At 34.8% G+C, this 18,852-nt stretch overlaps 1 protein-coding gene across 1 annotated transcript in view; it reads right to left on the bottom strand.

The window, feature by feature from the left end:
• Positions 1–18,852, bottom strand: part of ITGA1 (integrin subunit alpha 1) — a 149,229-nt gene that overhangs the window by 8,126 nt on the left and 122,251 nt on the right. Inside the window, exons 20-28 of the mRNA XM_010966304.3 lie at positions 17,721–17,801; positions 13,302–13,378; positions 10,616–10,705; positions 9,150–9,252; positions 6,005–6,118; positions 4,021–4,125; positions 3,755–3,859; positions 2,684–2,776; positions 261–377 (exon numbers count right to left, since the gene is read on the bottom strand). Of these exons, the coding sequence (XP_010964606.1) occupies positions 261–377; positions 2,684–2,776; positions 3,755–3,859; positions 4,021–4,125; positions 6,005–6,118; positions 9,150–9,252; positions 10,616–10,705; positions 13,302–13,378; positions 17,721–17,801 (885 nt within the window). The remainder of the gene's footprint in view (positions 1–260; positions 378–2,683; positions 2,777–3,754; positions 3,860–4,020; positions 4,126–6,004; positions 6,119–9,149; positions 9,253–10,615; positions 10,706–13,301; positions 13,379–17,720; positions 17,802–18,852) is intronic.

The raw sequence follows: 18,852 nt of genomic DNA, 5'->3' as shown, positions 1-18,852 counted from the left end.
GTCTCCTTTAATCCCAACCTTTAGAGAGATCTTCCATGATTTTTGGCTATGATTTTTTTTTTACTGGTACAAAAATGGGGTCAAGTTGTACACCATGTCTGAGACATCCATTTTTCTTTTTAATTTTGTCTTGGTCATCATTTCAATGTTTTTCATTGCTGTATGATACTGTATTCCACAGGATGGATAAATTATAATTTGTTTCACCAATATGCTGTTGATAATTGAAATAGAAAAGTCAAAGGAACTTTGATTCTTACCTTCCACAGTGCTAATATGAGCAGCATTAATAGCAATAATCCAGCAAAAGCACTCAAGAGAATAACCCACAATGGCACTCTGCCTGGCAGCCCGTCTTTGGATATTTGAATAGCGAGCTGAAAATTATTAAACAAGATTGTTAACATTGATAAACACCTCTTAGAACTCCTAATACACCGAGTTCTTATAGGCTGTAATCTTCTACCAAACAGTGTACTTAATCTCATTACTACATGCAGAGAAAACATTGACTTTCCATTTAAAAATGCCCTTCATCTATTTTAAATCTCTAACCATGTCAAATTCATTATTACCAAAACAATTTTATAAACTTATCCTTCAGAAATTCATACATAAAGAGTAAATTGTCTATGAATTAGAATGCTCAAGGGCAGAGGTGAATTTAACTCAGGGAGAACCAACAGTATTGCATGTTTTAAAGGTTTGTTAATAGACGTCAGTGTGTTATCACAATGGCATAAGTTGGAGCTGGAATATTGTCACAAGTTGTTGACACATAAACCTGAGTAGGTTTCCCAATTCTAATTCTAATGTGCTTTAATTTTTTTTTTAACAAATTGAGGTACAATTTTCGTATAGTAAAATGCACAAATCTCAAGTGTACAGATAAATGAATTTTTGCATATATCGCCCCAAATGTGTTTTTGGTTATACAACACTGTCTATTCCTGACATACTCCTGGTATCTACAAATTAGGTCTCAACTGAAGTAAATCTTTGAAAGAGACAGCTTTTAGCATTCCAGCTACTCAAGCTTTCTCAACATGGCACCCAAACCCCAATGAAAAGTATTTTTCCTATGTCCCATTCTGAGGTTTCTGAGGAAAAAAAAAACTAATTCAGTGTAGCTATCAATGACCAAGGATAGCTGAAGATCCTCTATTTGCCTTTAATGGGGAACATCTCAATTCCTTAACCTAGAGGGGAAGGTTAGGGGTCAAAAAGGGAAACTAACAGGGGAGATACTTGCATGTGGTGGATACTGGTCCAAATTTCTCAAATTGCTCTTGGTAGGTCACTGCTGATGTATCAGGAACATGGAGCAGGTAGGAGTACAGATATACATAGAATCAGACCTTTTTTTGTGGGTGGGGGAGGTAATTAGGTTTGTTTACTTAATTATTTCTTAATAGAGGTGCTGGGGATTGAACCCAGGACCTTGTGCATACCAAGTAGGCACTCTACCACTGAACTACAAACTCCCCCTCAGAAGCACTCTTTAAGACAGACTTTAAACACATCTAAAACAATTCCCTGAACTTAAAGGTACAGAAACCGAAGTCTGGATGTGATCACTGACTTCTCTAAGATCACACACTTACAAAGTGATCATTTTAAATAATTTTAACAAATTAATTTTTCTTTAGGATAAAATGTAGAATAAACAGCTCTGTGGGGAATTTTTAAACTAGTATTTAGGGAAAATAAAGCTAATTATAAATTTTTAACAAAATATATTTAGGAATCAAATGTGTTCTTTTACAATATTATTATTTAATATTACTTTCCAATAATATTTACTCATTTTTTTGGTGCTTACCTGTGAAATTTTAGCTTTTCTGTATGTGGAACAACTTTTCATTTATTGGGCTAAGTGCTCTTTACAAAGTAAGGAAACATTATATGCAGATATTCTATGCATTCTATGCTTGTACTTTTTAAAGGTGAATATTTATCAGCAGTCACTGACACTGGAATTATTTGAAATAAAAATTTAAAACATCTCAATGTTAGGTAGCTTCAAAATAGAATTTTATGACTCATAATATCCACATGAAATATTTAAACTCTGATGTAAAAGGGGAAATAATGCTTAAGTGCCCACATCTATAACACATACTTTGGCTTTATTTTGTAACAGGACAAGAGGAAAAAAACTCAAACCATTTTATTTTTATCAAGGGCTCCAGCATGTATCTGTACTAGGGAATAACACTTCATTTTTGTTTCAAATTTCCCAATGAGTAAATGAAGAAAATTTTATAGAGTTTACATGTATTCCTGTACAGTATAAAGATACTTTCTATAAAGAAATTATTTTTCACGTCTGTTCTTCAGATCTCAACTGCATTTTATAATGTCAGTTTTTAAGGATGAAAAATTACAAACGCATCATTTGTTATCAAGGTGAAAGTAAAAACATCAATTTACTGTGATAGTTAGGAACAATAAAGTAAAACATGACATGTTAATTGTAAATACCATGTTTTTCCCAGTTTCTTACAAAGAAAAATGAGACTGAAATCACACTTGAAGCTAATCGAGTATAATTTGAAGCAAAAAGTGTCATTTTTTGGGAGCAGTGCTAGTCACTGCTTTAGGGACTATAAGCAAATATAAAACATTATGTCACAAACAGAATGAAATGTATAATGTTTTCAAAGTTTGGAGTCTCACTTACCTCTCTTTTTTGATTACCAGCACTTAAAACTAATGATGTATTTTCACTCTGAAGCTCTGCCCTTACAGTAAGATTTAAGCTGGAAAAATGTGCCTGAAAAAAGCAAACAGGTTTCATTTTCAGTATATAAAGCTAATCACAATGAGAGCTAGTCATGTTTAAGTAGTGCAATTTTTCAACCTAAAATTGTTCTGAAGGGTTGAAACAGTGGTTTAACATCCAAACAGAACTGGTGGTATGAAATGATGACTGTGTACCCACCCTTCCTCTTTGCATTCAAATTCTCACTTAGACCCTTGTTACAGAATGAGGAATTTTTCTGAATAAAGCAATTTCCATTCAGATTTATCCTTAGCAGAAACAAACCCCACACCCTGCCATCCCTTTCACGTGGCTAGATATGGAAATAGTTACACTCTGGTGCAGAGGTTTACACAGGCATGAAGTCACCCATATCCAACAATTCGTGACTTACAAAAATAACAACCTGATATGCTCAAACCTAAAAGTGGAAATTTCATATAATTAACAAAATACATCTAATAGAGAAACAAATAATGCAAACTACAATGGACAAAGTTGTAAAGTAGCTAGTTGTCAGATGGGCTTGACTTTATTAGGGGTTAAAAAATGTCCTTCAAGATAGATAGATAGATAGATAGTCTGATCAAACACAGTGAGTCTATAATATATACTAGCTCTACTCTTTGTTAATGGTGTCAAGGATTGTCTCTCTAAAATTGTTTGCCCCTTAACTGAAGCACTAAGGTAAGTGCAAACTTTGGCATTGTACAGGTGTTTATCTCTGAAGGTGTAAAGGAAAAGAACAAGAGAAACTCAAAAAACAAGCATATATTTGAAAAGGGACCTTGAAGATAACTTAGTAACTAACAGACAAGGAAAATGAGATCCAAATAGCTGGTTTAGTAGAGCTGGGGCTTGGACCACATTGTTTTCAGACTTTCAGTCTGTGTTCTTTCTGCAGAAGCACTCTGCTTTGCATATACTAAGTGATGAACAAATATGCATTCATATAGTTCAATTATTGCAGAGAACAATGCAATTACTTACTTTTATAAAAGTTGGTTTCCATAAGATAAGCGAAACATTCACCTGGCTTACATCAGAAGGAATCAGAGTACATGTGATGGTTGCAAATTTGCATGTACTGCAGTCCTGTTTAAATGTCCAGAGATATAAATTAGTACTCTTGCTATTTGATAAAAGATAGTATAGTAAAATATTTTATAAGATTGTTATTTTTAGATTGATATTGAATTTATTCACTTGGAAAGCAGGATATAGAATTAACACTTGTCTTGGTAATTTGAATTTACCAGAATGGTGCCTCGTTTGAGATCTTCAGGTTTGGATATAATCGTGTTCTTTCCGGAGTTGATATCAAAAGGATCCTGGAGGCTACTGGGTTTGCAGTTTGCATTCTAAGAAATAAAAATATTTCTTCTATCAGACAATGCCAGATGTCAGAGGGGAAAATGACTTGGTGGGATAATGTGACGAATCTGTGAATGAAAGCCACTGTGCCAGCTGTGAAACATCCATCTTCGTAAGTGTGCATATGGTAGACACACGACCCCAGATCAGAATTACTGTTACCATGCCACATTTGAATTGTAAGAGGTCGCAGTAAAGTTGCTGTAGGAAACAAAGGATGCTCGCAGAACTTACTGTTATGTAACACACTCATTAATTTATTGTTTTCATCAAACATTAGTTTGTAGATCCCCACAAAACAGAGAGAGAAAAAAGTTAACTCTACTGAGGAAAAAAAAAAGGATTAGCATTTGTTATTCAAGATGATGGCTCATAGGATGGTTAGTGAAACAAACAAAAACCAGAGAGGGACTTCCGTCTGTGTTTATGTATTCACCCAGTTCACCAGGAGTCCCTATGTCCCACGGTAAGACACAGTCTGTGTGGGAGGAAGATGTAAGAAAGCAGTCCTAGAGATATTAAAATGCCATGTTTATAAGATGCTGGTTCTTGGATTGTTTTTCTAGACTTAATCTAAAAAATCTTTTGCTTCCCCAGGGCTCTCTCCATCCTTGATAAAAAGTATCAAGAATAGAGGTTCATGCATGACTAGGACTTATGCTGTACACCAGAGATGGACACATCGTAACTGACTGCTCTTCAATAAAAAATAGAGGTTCATAAGTAGTAGGACAAGTCCAATTTTATTCTTCTAGGTTCCCACAAATCTGCTTTTTTGGATTAGAGGTAAATGCTAGAGGTTTATGTTTTCCTTGCCTTTAGGGAAACATTTAAATATTACAAGCCAACTTCCACTGATGCTATTTCTTGATTTCTGAGAATACTTAAACTGAAATATAATGTCTAAAAAGAAGAGATTGTCAAATGCTGAAATCATGCATGGATTAATTCAATACTTATTGTGATTTTCTATCTTTGAGACAAAAGCGTAACAATAAACTTCCATATAGACTCATTCAATGCTGTAGGTGCCAAGGGGGCGTGACATCGCTAATACCTGGGGAGAGTTGTAGTGTACAGTTTTAGGTGCAGCTGTATGTGCTGAGGAGCAATGAATGAGTCTTTTTATAGAGCTGTTTGAACACTTCAAGTAAATTAAAGGTGTAACAAACTTTTTAGGCATAAGTCAACAATTATTAATCTAAAATCTGCTCTAGTGGATTGAATAGGGATTCCCCAAAGGATATGCCCAAGTTTTAACACCTGGAACCTGTGACTGTGACCTTATTTGAAAACAGGGTCATTGCAGATGTAATTAAATGAAGGATTTCCAGATGAGATCACTCTGAATTTAGGTCAGGCTCTAAATCCACTGATGAGTGTGTTTTAGGAGACAGAAAAGCAGAAGACACCGAAACACAGGGAAGATGGCCCTGTGAAGACAGAGGCAGTGGTAGGAGTGATGCTGTCACATGCTAAGGAACGCCAAGGGCTGACATCGGCCTCCAGAAGTTAGGAGAGAGGCATGGAACGGACTGTCCCTCGGAGACTCCAGAGGGAGCCAACCTTAATTTTAGACTTTTGGCCTTCAGAACTGGGAGAGAATACATTTCTGTTGTTTTCAGCCACCCAGTCTGGGGTAACTTGTTACCATAGCAGCTATGCAGAATGAATACAGTTACTAAATAACCAGTGGCAGGCGGTAGTAGTTAGTAGTAGTGAAAGTCATAATGCATTTGTCTAAATGCCACTCCAGGTTACTTTGGTAAAGGCTCTTGATCACAAGTGGCACGCAGAACAAAAGGCTTTAGATACAAGTTGGAGAAGATAACACAACGACGTAATTCCGAAGCACGCATGACTCACGTCAGAAGATGACCATCCACTTGGGTACAGTACAGGAGAATGATCTGATGTCATGTTGGGGAATGAAATTGACAGCTTCAGTTCTGGCATTGGAAAGTGTCCGGTCTTTCTAATCTACAAGGGAAAAAAAGAAAGGTAATTCTTTCTTCCTCTTTCAACAGCATCTTTTCTGCCTTATATTGGATTCTGGTTCTTAACTGATGAATTAAGTTGTATAATATTTTGCATCCCAAAATAAATGCAGAGGGCTTACGGCACTGTTCAGGGAATTGGCATAATTAAATAAGCAAAAAATAAAGATGTTTAACGGTCAGTGATTATACGCATCAGCTACAATCATATATTGTTCCTTCATCCTCCCAAAATCAGGGTTAATTTTTTTCAGTTTACCATGCTCATTGTCTGTTCCAGCATATCAGTCTTCCTGAAGGTGGAAATGAGGGAGACCGTTTACCTAATTCACTCAGAACAGGTGAGCATATTTTCCTTTGCCTCACCCAGCTTGCTATAATTCCGAGCCCACAAAATTATTTCTCACCCCAGTTAGATGAGCTCTGCCACCAAGGTACAGGCAAACCAGACACTCATCTGCTTCTCTTCACAATCCTGTGCCCACCTAGGGTCGTGGCGCTGGCTGTTGATAATCCAGTCCTGTGAGAATCAGACTGATTCTCATTTCAATTGCCATTGCTTTTATCCAGTAACCTAAAATTCTCACTTGACATCACATCATGCCACCAATAGTGAGTGCGGCTCACAGGGGAGGAAAGCTGGGTGGGATGGAATTCAGCAGGAAGCTAGATTCCCTATGCAGAAGCCCTCCCTTGCTTAGAAGAGATGCAACTGAACTGGAGCCACCCGGTGATGTGCCCTCCCTCCCCACCATCATCTCCAGCCCTCAGCCTTCCCCCTGGCCTCCCTGGGCTGAATCCTTAAGTCAGCGGGGTGCTCCTTAATATACAGAGACAGATACCAGGGAATCCAACTCACCTACCTACCTGAGCCTTCCAGACTGAGAGCTACTCAGATCTGGAGCTGTTCTCTGTGCTTGCTGAGGATTAAACTCTGGAGATCCCTGTCCAGCTGTGCCTGGCCTCTTAACTATGCTCCCCACTTCTTACCTGCTTATTGTAGTGTGCCCTGGGCTTGCCTGGCATGGCCTCCCAGCCTAATTCCACCTGTTTCTTGATATTGAGTCATAAATTGTGTATTCTGTAATGCACACTTATTTTTTTCTGATTGAAAACAATGTTCCTTATAGAAACATTGAAAAATATTGAAAAACAGAAAGTTTTCCACATTTCCACTATATTGGTAAAATTTTAGTGTACAAATTACCTTTTATATTTGTATACGCATATCATAAAGTTTGTATCATATAAAATACAAAATTTGGCATCCCATTTGTAAAGTTTATTACGTCACGGCATCTTTCCATAAACCTAGGGATTCTTTGAGAATATGAATTTCATTAGCCACTGAGTGACAACCACCACATCAATATTTATTGTTGACCATGTTCTAGGCCCTGTGCTAACTTTGTTACTTGCATTGTTTTTAACCCTGTTAACAGCCCTATGAGGTAGATTCTCTTATTATCCCTGTTTTATCTATGCGGAAATAAGTTTAGAATAAGAATAAAATCTTCCAAGATCTCAGAGCTAGTAAATAGCAAAATTAGGGTTTTGTAAACTCCAAAATGTGCCCTCTGAACTACTGTAACAGCTGTCTCCCCATTGAATAACTGATAATTTAAGCAAATTCATGTTGTTAAGCTTTTAAGTTTTGCCCAGGTTTTAATTTTTAAATTACCATAAACAACATTGCTAAGAGTATCTCTGAGCATTATTGTACCACCAATAATTTCCTATGGTAAATTCCTAGCAGTAAAATTATTGGGTCCCACCTGAAAAAAAAAATTTCTTTTTTTAATCCCATTACTCCAATTTTAGATTTTACCCTAGCAAAACAGGCAGAGATACAAAAGATATATGCTGAGGGATATTCTTAACAATGTTATTTACATCAGCATTATTTATAATAGTTTGAGAGCACCTGTTTCAAGTCTGGACCCTAGAAGGTGACAATTCATGAAGATCTACCACATTCAAAGTCCCTCCCTCCTCTCCTCTCTTTCCTTCTTCTCTTCCTCCCTTCCTTTCTTCCCATTTTTCCCTTGTCATTTGCTGAATTCTCTACACAAGGGAAAGCAAATGGGATGAGAAAAACCTGGTAGCCTAAATTTCAAAAATGTATCCCAGTAGTAGAGTGACTGGCATTCATACTAACGTAAGTTGTCATAGGCAGTTCAGCAAAGGGCACAAATAAAAATAATGAAATGTTCTTGAGAGTATACATTTATTTCCATTTTGTAAGAGAATTTCCTTTTTCATCATTGGCAATTTCAAGAGGCTGAGACCATCTTCACCTATAATAATGTCGCATTATTTCATACTCTTGAATACAGATTTAAATCCATAATTTAAATTGGACTTTCGTTTACTCGAGTAACATTAACTTGAGTCTGTGTCTGCGAGTAGGCATTACCTAAAATGACAGCCTTGCTCAATTCCATAATTGTTTACTATAATGGTTAGAAAAAGTTTGCTTTGAAGGGTTCATAAAGAAAAATAAATGATGTAATAGAAACATCACTTAATGAGGTGGTAGTGGAAACATCAGTTAAGTTATGCTATAATACATTTGAGAGATAGCAAGGAGCAGAATGAGATACAAATTTATTTTTGAGTAAAGAAAATTATTACCAAGACAATGTGAAATAATCAATTTCTGAAATAGTCAGATTATTTTAAAAAGCACTTTTTCAGTCATACTGAAAAAAATAAATGCAAATAAAGTCTCCAGATTTATAGGTAGTGTCTACTTGCTTCCCTAGTTTATTTTTTCCAGGAAGTCATTCTAATAAAGTGTGTCCTATAAGGAAATTAGAGACTTGGGCCTTTAAATTTGCTTCCAAGTATAATTATCATCAATTTAAACAAAACTCTTTTAAAGTAGCAAAATTATAAAGAAAAATATGATGGAATTGAATAAATATGTTTCTATGTGTCTGTTAATACTTTTATATAACTTATAAACTTACAAATAGCTCATTTACAACACTAACATAGAGGAAATTTCTTACCAAGTAGAAGATATTAATTTCATTTCCAATGTCCTCAGTAGAAGTAATAACTTCAGGGACTGTCTCATTGGCCGCAATTGAAATATGGTATTCACTTGCAGAGCTTGAAAGAATTAATTGGAAGAAGAAAAGTAAAACGCAACAAAATTTAACTTCTACTTGACCTCATTCTTTTTCTTTCTTCATATCAGGTAATTCCACACAACAAATACTTATAGAGGTTTCAAATCAAAGGCAAATTCTTTTACCCTGAAACCTAAAGTTAAACCTTTAAGAGGATGAGAAAGACTATAATTTAATTCAGTAGCCACTGATGCTTATTTAGCTTTAAAAAGCTAAAATATGCATAGTTTTTAATGTAAAAGTTTCATCATTACCAAGTTAAAAGTTTCCATAAATTTGCTAACATTGTTAACATTTGGTATTTTCAATTGTGCTGAATTTTAAATAGATTTAAAAAATCTGTTGCCTTTTCACAATTTTAAGTCTTATATTTACTGCTAAACTTAAAAGTTCAATCTTTCCCATAAACTTCTCCATGTTCTTTGGATGAACTTGGTAGAATGAAATGTAATATTAACATATTTAAAAGCAGCACTTAGGTTACAAGAAGACAAATAAAAAGTATTTCTGTGTTTGCCAAAATTTGATTTAAAATAAATGAAAACTTCTTGGGAAAAGTCACTGTACCAAGAGAAGAGGAAGCAGCAAGATAGAAAACAGCCAGTAGAATTAAAGGCTAAGAAAGACAAGCAAAATTTACATGTATACCCAATAGTTCTCTCATTTTTTTCAGTCTGTTGTTGGTAAAAGGGAAGTGCCAGAGAAAATAAATTAATAAAACGTCAAGACTTTTAGACTAAACTTGCCACAAATTCTTGTAGTTTTTGTACATTGCACAACCTTATTAGCAAAAGCCTAGAGTCCTGCTTATGCAAGTTTGCTAACATGATTGGTGTTCGGATAGATCAGAAGTTCTTAGGAAAAAGGATGATTTACGAGCAGTGAAAGAAATAAATAGTTCTTGTCAATAAACAATGATTTAATCTCGTATGACCAGAATGGGCAGGCTAATGAGATCCCAGCAGGATGCAAATGAGAGCCAGGGAATACTCGGGTGACCTCTAAGAACACTGCCTTTTGTGATGGATGTCTGGGTCTTCAGCTTGCATTCAGGAGTTATAACCGGACTGCGAATACAATCTGGTATCATTGGCATGTCACAGTCTACATTATTTAGGATGCTGGTTCTCAAACATTAGACTGCATGACAGTTACCTACAAGGTTTAACACAGATTTCAGCCCCAGCCCCAGAATTTCTGATTCTGTATGCCTGGGCTGGGGCCAGAGAATTTGTCTGTCTAACAAGTTCCCAGGCGATCCTGATGCCCTTGGCCAGGGACCACAATCTGAGAACCCCTGGGTTACAGAAAAGCATCAACATGAAAGTGCACTTTTCTCCTACCTGTAAAACTGGAGTCCAGCTTCATATTTTACAGGGATAGAAACGTTTACTTCATTGTCAAAAAGGGATTCAGGCGGCTCCTCACTGTCACTAGAAAATACACAGCATGTTCAGACCAATCATTAAACCATTGACTACTGAGAGACCTTTCTAAGCAATTGAATGAGAAGCTTATTTTGGCAATTAAATAAAGGCACAAAAAAGGATGGAGTTCTTGATTTGTTTAAAAAAATTCAGGGTGGAGAGTGAGACTAGAGATGGGTATTCTTCCTGAGGCGATTGTGAAATGCAGCCAGGGTTGGAAACCACACAATCTGGTATGAGGTCAAACCTCTGCGTGAATAATGGTAAGTATCCTTGGGTCGATTGTTAGAAACACAGACTATTGGGCTTCTCTCCTAGAAAACATAGGATTTAGCAGGTCCGAGCATGACTTAGCATGAATTTGTATTACAAATCACACAGAGATTCTTATTTATCACAGATGAGGTCCTTTTTTTTTTTTTAATTAAAAAAAGCTAATTAATTTTTGGCAGGGGGAGGTAACTAGATTTCTCTTTTTAATTTTGGAAGAGGGACTAGGGATCGAACCCAGGACCTCATGCGTGCTAAGTATATACTCTACCACTTGAGCTACACCCTCCACCACAGCTGAGGTCCTTGTAAAGAGACAAAACTAGGATCACACAGCTGAGAGTAACTCTACAATCTCTGTCTTCTCACTTAATAGTCCTTCCATGCCTGGTGCTTGACGCTTATGCTATTTGTTAAGCACTTATTTATTCCCCTGAGCTTAGTCAACATTTCAATGACATACTATGTAAATATATGCATATATGTGTATATGCACGTATACACATACATGTATCTCATACTCTCCTGAGTTCAAAACAAAGCACGTACAAGTGATGTGACAGTCACCACCCTGGCTCTGCGGCCAGAGCGCATGAAATTGCTCTTGGACATTGACCCACTTTGGGAAAGTTATTTAATCTCTCTGTGCTTTGGTTTCTTCATCTACAAAATGGAGATTTTATCATTAAATTATTAATGATGATAAATGAGTAAAAATACAAAACACTTAACATTGTACCTAAGACACTGTAGAAATAATAAGCATTAGCTTTCATTATTATTATTATACATACCCCTCCACCAGGTGACCGAGGACTTAGCATTTTGTCTCAGAGAATGGGCAAAGAGTACCTTTTAATGGGTCTGCTTATTCCCAAGTGTATTAAGTGGCTTGGGGTGGGGCAGTGAAGGCAGCCCCGTGACATGGGTTATAAATACATGTGTGGCTGGGCTTTTGCTGCTAATGGTCCCTGTCCCTCCTACCCATTCCACACTGCAGCCAACTTAATCTTCCTAAGAAACAGCTCTGTACATATGACTGCACCTCTCAAAGCCTTTCCTGTCTCCTCAGGGCCTGTTCAATTAATAAAAGATACCTCATTTTGAAATTCAATAGTCCCCATAACCAGGTAAGATGTGCATTCCCTGTTTATCTTCCATTACTCCTTTATGAATTCTCTATATTTGCACTAAATGGATTACCCAATTTTCCCCCAAGTAGATTTACCTTTGAGTTTTGGCACAAGCTGTATGTTTTGCCTGAAATGTTCTACCAACCTTTCTGAATTGCTACCCATTCTTTAAGGTCCTTCTCCATTTGGGTTCTCATTGCCAAGTAGATATAACTTCACCCATTAAGTCTCTGATACATGGCTTATATTTCTCTAGTGACTGTTCCTTGCCCTATCCTGTATTACAATAAATACTAGTCTCAGTTCCCTACTGTGATTTTCACTCCATGATGAGGTTTGTGCCCTTATTAATTTTATTAATTTTATATTCCCTAAGTGACAAATTCAATATCTTGTCCATAGCAGATGTTAAGTAAATATTTGTTGAATTGAACTGAATTAAGCATACAGAATTAACTCATCCATCAATTAATTTTCTCATTTATTCACTCACTTTACATTTATTTAGTAATTATTAGATATGAGTAATTATTAAACACTTTACATTTATTTATTAATTATTTGATATGAGGCACCGTTTTTTTTTTGTTTGTTTGTTTTTTACTGGGGAATAAAGTAACAGATGATAAAACTTTATCTCAAGTTCTTACCTTATGGTTCAGTGGATGGTTACACTTAGAAGAAAGTTACACTTAGAAGAAAGCGCTATTCCAATTTCCTTATTAGACTTTTGCTATTTTTCATTTGTGTATTCTATGCCATCTTTCAGAAGCTGTGACTGATTTGAATAAAATTGATTAAACTACAAAAGGGTATCATAAAGCTTTAAGTCCCTCTAATGATTCAGTTGACCTTGATGGTCAGCCAGTAAAAGTTCTTAAATTAGCAAAGCCTATAAAATTTTAAATGAATTTAAATGCAATCTGGCAGATATAAATGATATGTGATTATAATATGTTTTATAGCTCATAGAACCAATGGTTTAATCCAGTTTGGTGTATCATTTCTGTTAAATACATTTTAAAAATTTTGTTAATTATTCACAAGGACGTTTTTGTGAAGCAAAGGGGTTCACTGCCTTCTACTTCTATTCATCTCATAAAATCTGTAAGAAGTTCCAGTGAGTCTATAAAACAAAATATTCTAAATACATGAAAGAAATCATATACACATATACTTATGCAGGCATATAAACCAACCTTGTTGCACTTGAATGAATGATCACATTTTCCATGAGATAAGACGTGTTAAACTGAAATAATATTTTGAACGTTACCTATAAAATAAAATGTTTTTAGTTTAGTAACAGATAAGGAAATAAAGTATAATGTTTGTTTTGATTAAAATAGTAAATTATATAAATGATATTTTATTACAATACCAGTCTACCAGACCATAATCATAAACAATATAATTATGAAATTGTCATAATTAAAGCTTCTTTAAAATGGAAACTTCAAGTACCAGCAACCATTCATACATATTCCTTATGAAATAGAGCAAAAACATACTTGGTTCCATTGACTTGATAGTATAAAAATGGTGTGGACTGTTAAGGAATAAAAAAACAGTATAAAACAAATAAAAGGCTTGGCTATTTAGAATCGAGTAAACTATAATAAACATAATTTAAAAAGCAGTGGGTTTTGTTTACAAATTGCATAGTGAAAATCAATACCTAAGAAAAACTGGAAAATGTTTTTGTATTACTGACACTGATTCAGGTAACCCACTTTCGAGAAACTATGCTTGAGTACATGAATTATGTAATTCATGATTCTTTATAAATACCACCAGGCAGACCAAAAACTAGATTGCTTGTTTGAAGAAATATGTTATCAGCCACATAACAATGTGTACAAACCCAATACTGTGCTAACTGAGTGTTTCGGAATTTGGGCTAGCAAAATTGAGAGTACATTATCCACTGTACAGTGAATAAACACTACTTAAAACTTAACTTTGTGATTAAGTGCTAAACAGGACAAGGTTTGATACTGAAAGCTCTTTTAATCAATTTAGGCACCATTTATAGAAGGGATGACTAGAACTCATGGGGCTTAAGATTTGCGTGGTTGTACTATATTATGGAGTGTGGAATTTTCTCTTGTATTCTCTTATCCCACATATTTTTTGAGTTACATTAAAAAAAAAGTAGTTCTAAGAATCTGTAGGTTGGCAATTTTCTTTTTGCTTTGAAACAGTAATCACAATTCTAATAGATTGCCCTTCTTGGGGAGTGATGGAAATGTTAGCTATCTTGATTGTGGTAGTGGTTTCACTGGTGTATACATCTATCAAAATTCATCAAAGTGTGCATCTGAAATATGTGTAATTTACTGTACAGGAACAATAAAAGTGTTAAAAGAGTTCAACCAAAAGTGTGATGAGAATGGAAGGGACACTTTTTTACTGTATATGTTTTTATATATTTAAAAATTATTGAACCATATGAATGTATTCCATATTCAAAAACAAATAAAACATTTAAAGTAAAAGAAAAACAAAACAAAACAAAAAACAATTCCAGTAGAAGATTTATTGGAGGGGTGTGGAGCTTGAACTATAATATACAAAGGGTCAAACTGCTGGCATCTCTCAGTGAGCTCCTTTTTCCCTGACTGTCCTTAGCCTTCTGACTGTCCTGGACATTAGTCTTGGCATTCCAGATGAGTCTTGTGATGGAGGGAAGAGATGGCAGAGAAGTGGGCTGAAGAAGCTGCCTTTGCATATTGACCTGATCCTGAAATGCTGACACTACAAATCTAGATCTGGAAACTGAAATATACTCTAAATGTAAAGTCAATGTAAACATTATTTGTACATTATCTTCCCATCTCTCTATTGATGATGAGACACTTTGATTTAAGCCTTTACCTTAAGCATCAAGAAACAGCTAAAGAAAGGAAGAAATAGTTAAGAAATTACTAAGATTTCAATTAATGCCTCCAACGATTGGGATATAACATGGGGTATATCATTATTCTTTAGGAAATGCAGATAATGCCATGGTTAATTGAAGTGGTCAGAGGAAGGAGGTGACATGAGCTGACATTCCTTACTTCCACATCAAATTAGAGGAATTATGAATGTATTTTTTTCAAGTGTGATGTGTATTTTATAGATTTATAGGGAAGAAATGCACTTTCACAGTGTATTTCATTTGGGATAGCCACAAAACAGACTTTATGATGGGGTTCCAGAAGTAAATTAGTACACTGAGGTAGTTCCATACGCTAAAATGAACATAGAAAAGATTTACTGACTTTAACAATAATTACTGTGATTCATAGTTAGGTTCCTAAGTCACTAGTAACCATGCCACATGTGTTAAAGGGAAAGGCTTTTTTGAACTCTCATTTGCAAAAAGAAGAGCTAAAAGATTTCATTATAGACAATCTATCATTAAAGATTTCACATAGCTAGGCATCTGCCATTTCCAGATGTCCAAGCCAGTGTTTTTCAGCTTTTTAGAATGTATGTTAAAGATGTCAGGGATCTATTTTGAAGTCTTATATTATAAAATATGATAATATAAGGAAGTTGAAACAACTACAAAATATTTTTGAAGGTAATTGAAGATCTAAATAAATGGAAATACATCCCATGGTCATGGGTCAGAAGACGCAATATTTTTAGATGGTAACCCTTCCCAAATAGGTCTACAGATTTAATGTAATCCCCATCAAACTCCCAGCTGGCCTTTTTTTTTTTTTTCCCACATAATGACAAGCTGATTCTAAAATACAAATGGAAATACAAGGGGCCTGGATAGCCAAACAATTTTTAAAAAGAAAATATAGTTTAAAAACTTACATTTCCTGATTTCAAAACTTACAACAAAGCTATGGTAATCAAAACAGTGTGGTATGGTCATAAAGATAGACATATAGCTCAATGAAATACAATTAAGATTTGAGAGATAAACCCATATGTTTATGGTCAACTGATTTTTCAATAAGAGTGCCAAAATTCAATTGGGGAATGAATAGTTTTTTTAATAAATGATATGGGACAACTGTATATCCACAATTAAAGAATGAAGTTAGACTCTTTACTTACACCATATAAATAAGTTCATCAAAATGGATCACAGATCTAAATACAAGAGCTAAAACCATAAACTTCTTGGAAGAAAATATAAGAGAAAATCTTCATGACCTTGGGTTAGGCAAAATCTTTCTAGACATGATACCAAAAGTATGAATGACAAAAGAATAAATAAATAAATTGGACTTCATCAAAATAAACACTTTTGTGCTACAAACAACACTATCAAGAAAGTGAAAATTCAACTTACAGAATAGAAGAAAATATTTGCAAATTATATTTCTGATAATAGACTCGTGTGTAGAATATATAAAGATCTCTTACAATTTAATAATAAAAAAAGATATCCCAATTAAAAAGTAGGTAAAGGGTCTGTATTCAGACATTTCTCCAAAAAAAATACTCATGACCAATAAGCACATGAAAAGATTTAACATCAATAGCCATTAGGCAATTGCAAATCAAAACCACAATGAGATACTACTTCACACCTACTAGGATGGCTAAAAAAAAAGACAGGTTGTAACAATGTAGAGAAATTGGAATCATCATACACTGTTAGTAGGAATGTAAAATGGTGCAGCCACTTTGGAAAACAGTTTTGCAGTTCCCCAAAATGTTACACATAGTTACCAGATAACCTAGCAATTCCACCTCTAGGTTTATACCCAAGAAAACGGAAAACGTGTCTATATCAAACCTGTACACAAATATTCATAGAAGTATTATTTATAGTAGTCAAATAATGGAAATAACTCAAAATGATAAATCAACTGATAACTCATCAACTGATAAATGAGTAAGTAAAATATGCTATATCCATACAATGGAATATTATTTGGAAATTTAAAAAAATGAATGACTGATAAATGGATGAACCTTGAAAACATTATGCTAAGTGAAAGAAGCCAGTCACAAAAGATCACATATTGCATGATTCCATTTGTATGCAATGCCAGAATAGGCAAATCCTCAGAGAAAGAAAGTAGGTTAGTGGTTGCCTAGGGTAAAGGGGAGTGGTGCTACTGAGGAAAAAAGAACAGTAACTGGTGATGTGTACAGGGTTTCTTCTGGGGATGTGAAAATGTTCTAAGATCAACTGTGGTCATGGTTGCACAATTTACAATATGGTAAATATACTAAAACCCATTGAATGGTACACTTTAACTGAGTGAATTGTATGGTATGTGAATTATATCTCAATGAGGTCATAATTTTAAAAAAGAGAAATGAAAGTAGAGTTTCCATAAAAAATTCTAAACCAACCAGTCCGAAAGATTCTTTTTCCTACAGGCCAGAAAAGCCTACTCCACAGGAGACTCCAATACCAGAATTTCCCATTTCCCTTTTGTCAGATAAGTTATCTAGAATAAATTCTTAATTTTGTCTTAGTGATTGAATTTGACTTATGCAATAATTGCCTTTTGATTCCAAGATCTCAAAATTTTGAATTCAATCTTCTTCATCTCCATCATCCTCGACTACCATTAGAAAAATTTATATATTTGGCTTTGATCATATTATTTTTTGTATCCAATTGCCACATGTATTTTCCATAATCTGCTTACCATTTCTCCTCTTCTCAGGAAAGGATATCCAACTTTACATGTGACATTATGATTGGATTCACAACTGTCTTTTTGGATAGCCTGGGAAGGGAATGTAAACAGAGTTAGAGCAGATGCGCAGGTGAAATACTTGAGCTTGATTTTCTAGAGTTTTCCCAGCCACGCCTTAGATTCTGCCTTACTAAGATTTTTTTCTCACTTTACTTGGGAGAGTCACACCAACCCGTCTAGATCTTCCACTGAAAAATGGGAGTATTAACAGCATTGACCCCACAGAGTGATTACTGCCACTATTAATACTATTGTTATTGGTAACAAAAGTAGAAGAGGGGCTTTGTTGATTTTACAGCTCTGCCTCTCTGCCAAGGCCAGGAAGTCAGCTGAAGAAGATACAGACAAAAAAAATTTTTTTTAAATATAGTACACTTTCCTGAGGAAAATTCAGTGGTAATATTTTCCCAGTATCACTTTGCATATTTGAATTTTTAATTAACATTCTTTACTGAATCTAAAATATATGGTAGTAATATAGCCTATTTTAGTATCATGTCCCTAAGTGATATCCCAATAAATGGGAGAGAAATATCAGTGAAAATCCGAATTTACAGAACTAGACAATTAAAGTTTTAATAGTAAATATGTAAGTATATTTGCTTTTAGTATGAATTACATATATTACTAATTCATATAAATATGTACAGCATTTTAATTCAGGGGAATTTACTCAGAGGTCAGAATTAAAAGCAAAGTTCAAATTTGGAAGTACTAATTAATCCTGAATAGCGTCTTGATGCACCTATGTTATTGCCAAAATAAAAAAAAAGTCAGTCATGACAATGAGACATAGCTATTTATTACAACTCTCTTGCCATTGTAAGGATTTTGCATAGAAAGTGGGAAATAGTATCTTGATTTTTCTGCATGTAAATATTTTGTCGTCCAGCACATGTATTACGCTCTCTTTGCACCTCTGTTAAACTCGTTTGACTTTGAGTGTTATGTTTATGTTTTTCTTGACTCAGTCTCAGTTTCAGTGGTGTAAGGCCTCTGTGAAGCACACAGTTTTGGGACATCAGCGATCCTTTTTTCCTCCTGAATCCAAGAAGAGTCATACACCTCTAAAGAAATATAT

Source organism: Camelus bactrianus, chromosome 3, assembly GCF_048773025.1.
Source record: "Camelus bactrianus isolate YW-2024 breed Bactrian camel chromosome 3, ASM4877302v1, whole genome shotgun sequence".
Classification (NCBI taxonomy): Eukaryota; Metazoa; Chordata; class Mammalia; order Artiodactyla; family Camelidae; genus Camelus; species Camelus bactrianus.
Note: the sequence above shows the minus strand (reverse complement) of the source record. Positions and strands in the feature narration are given on the sequence as shown.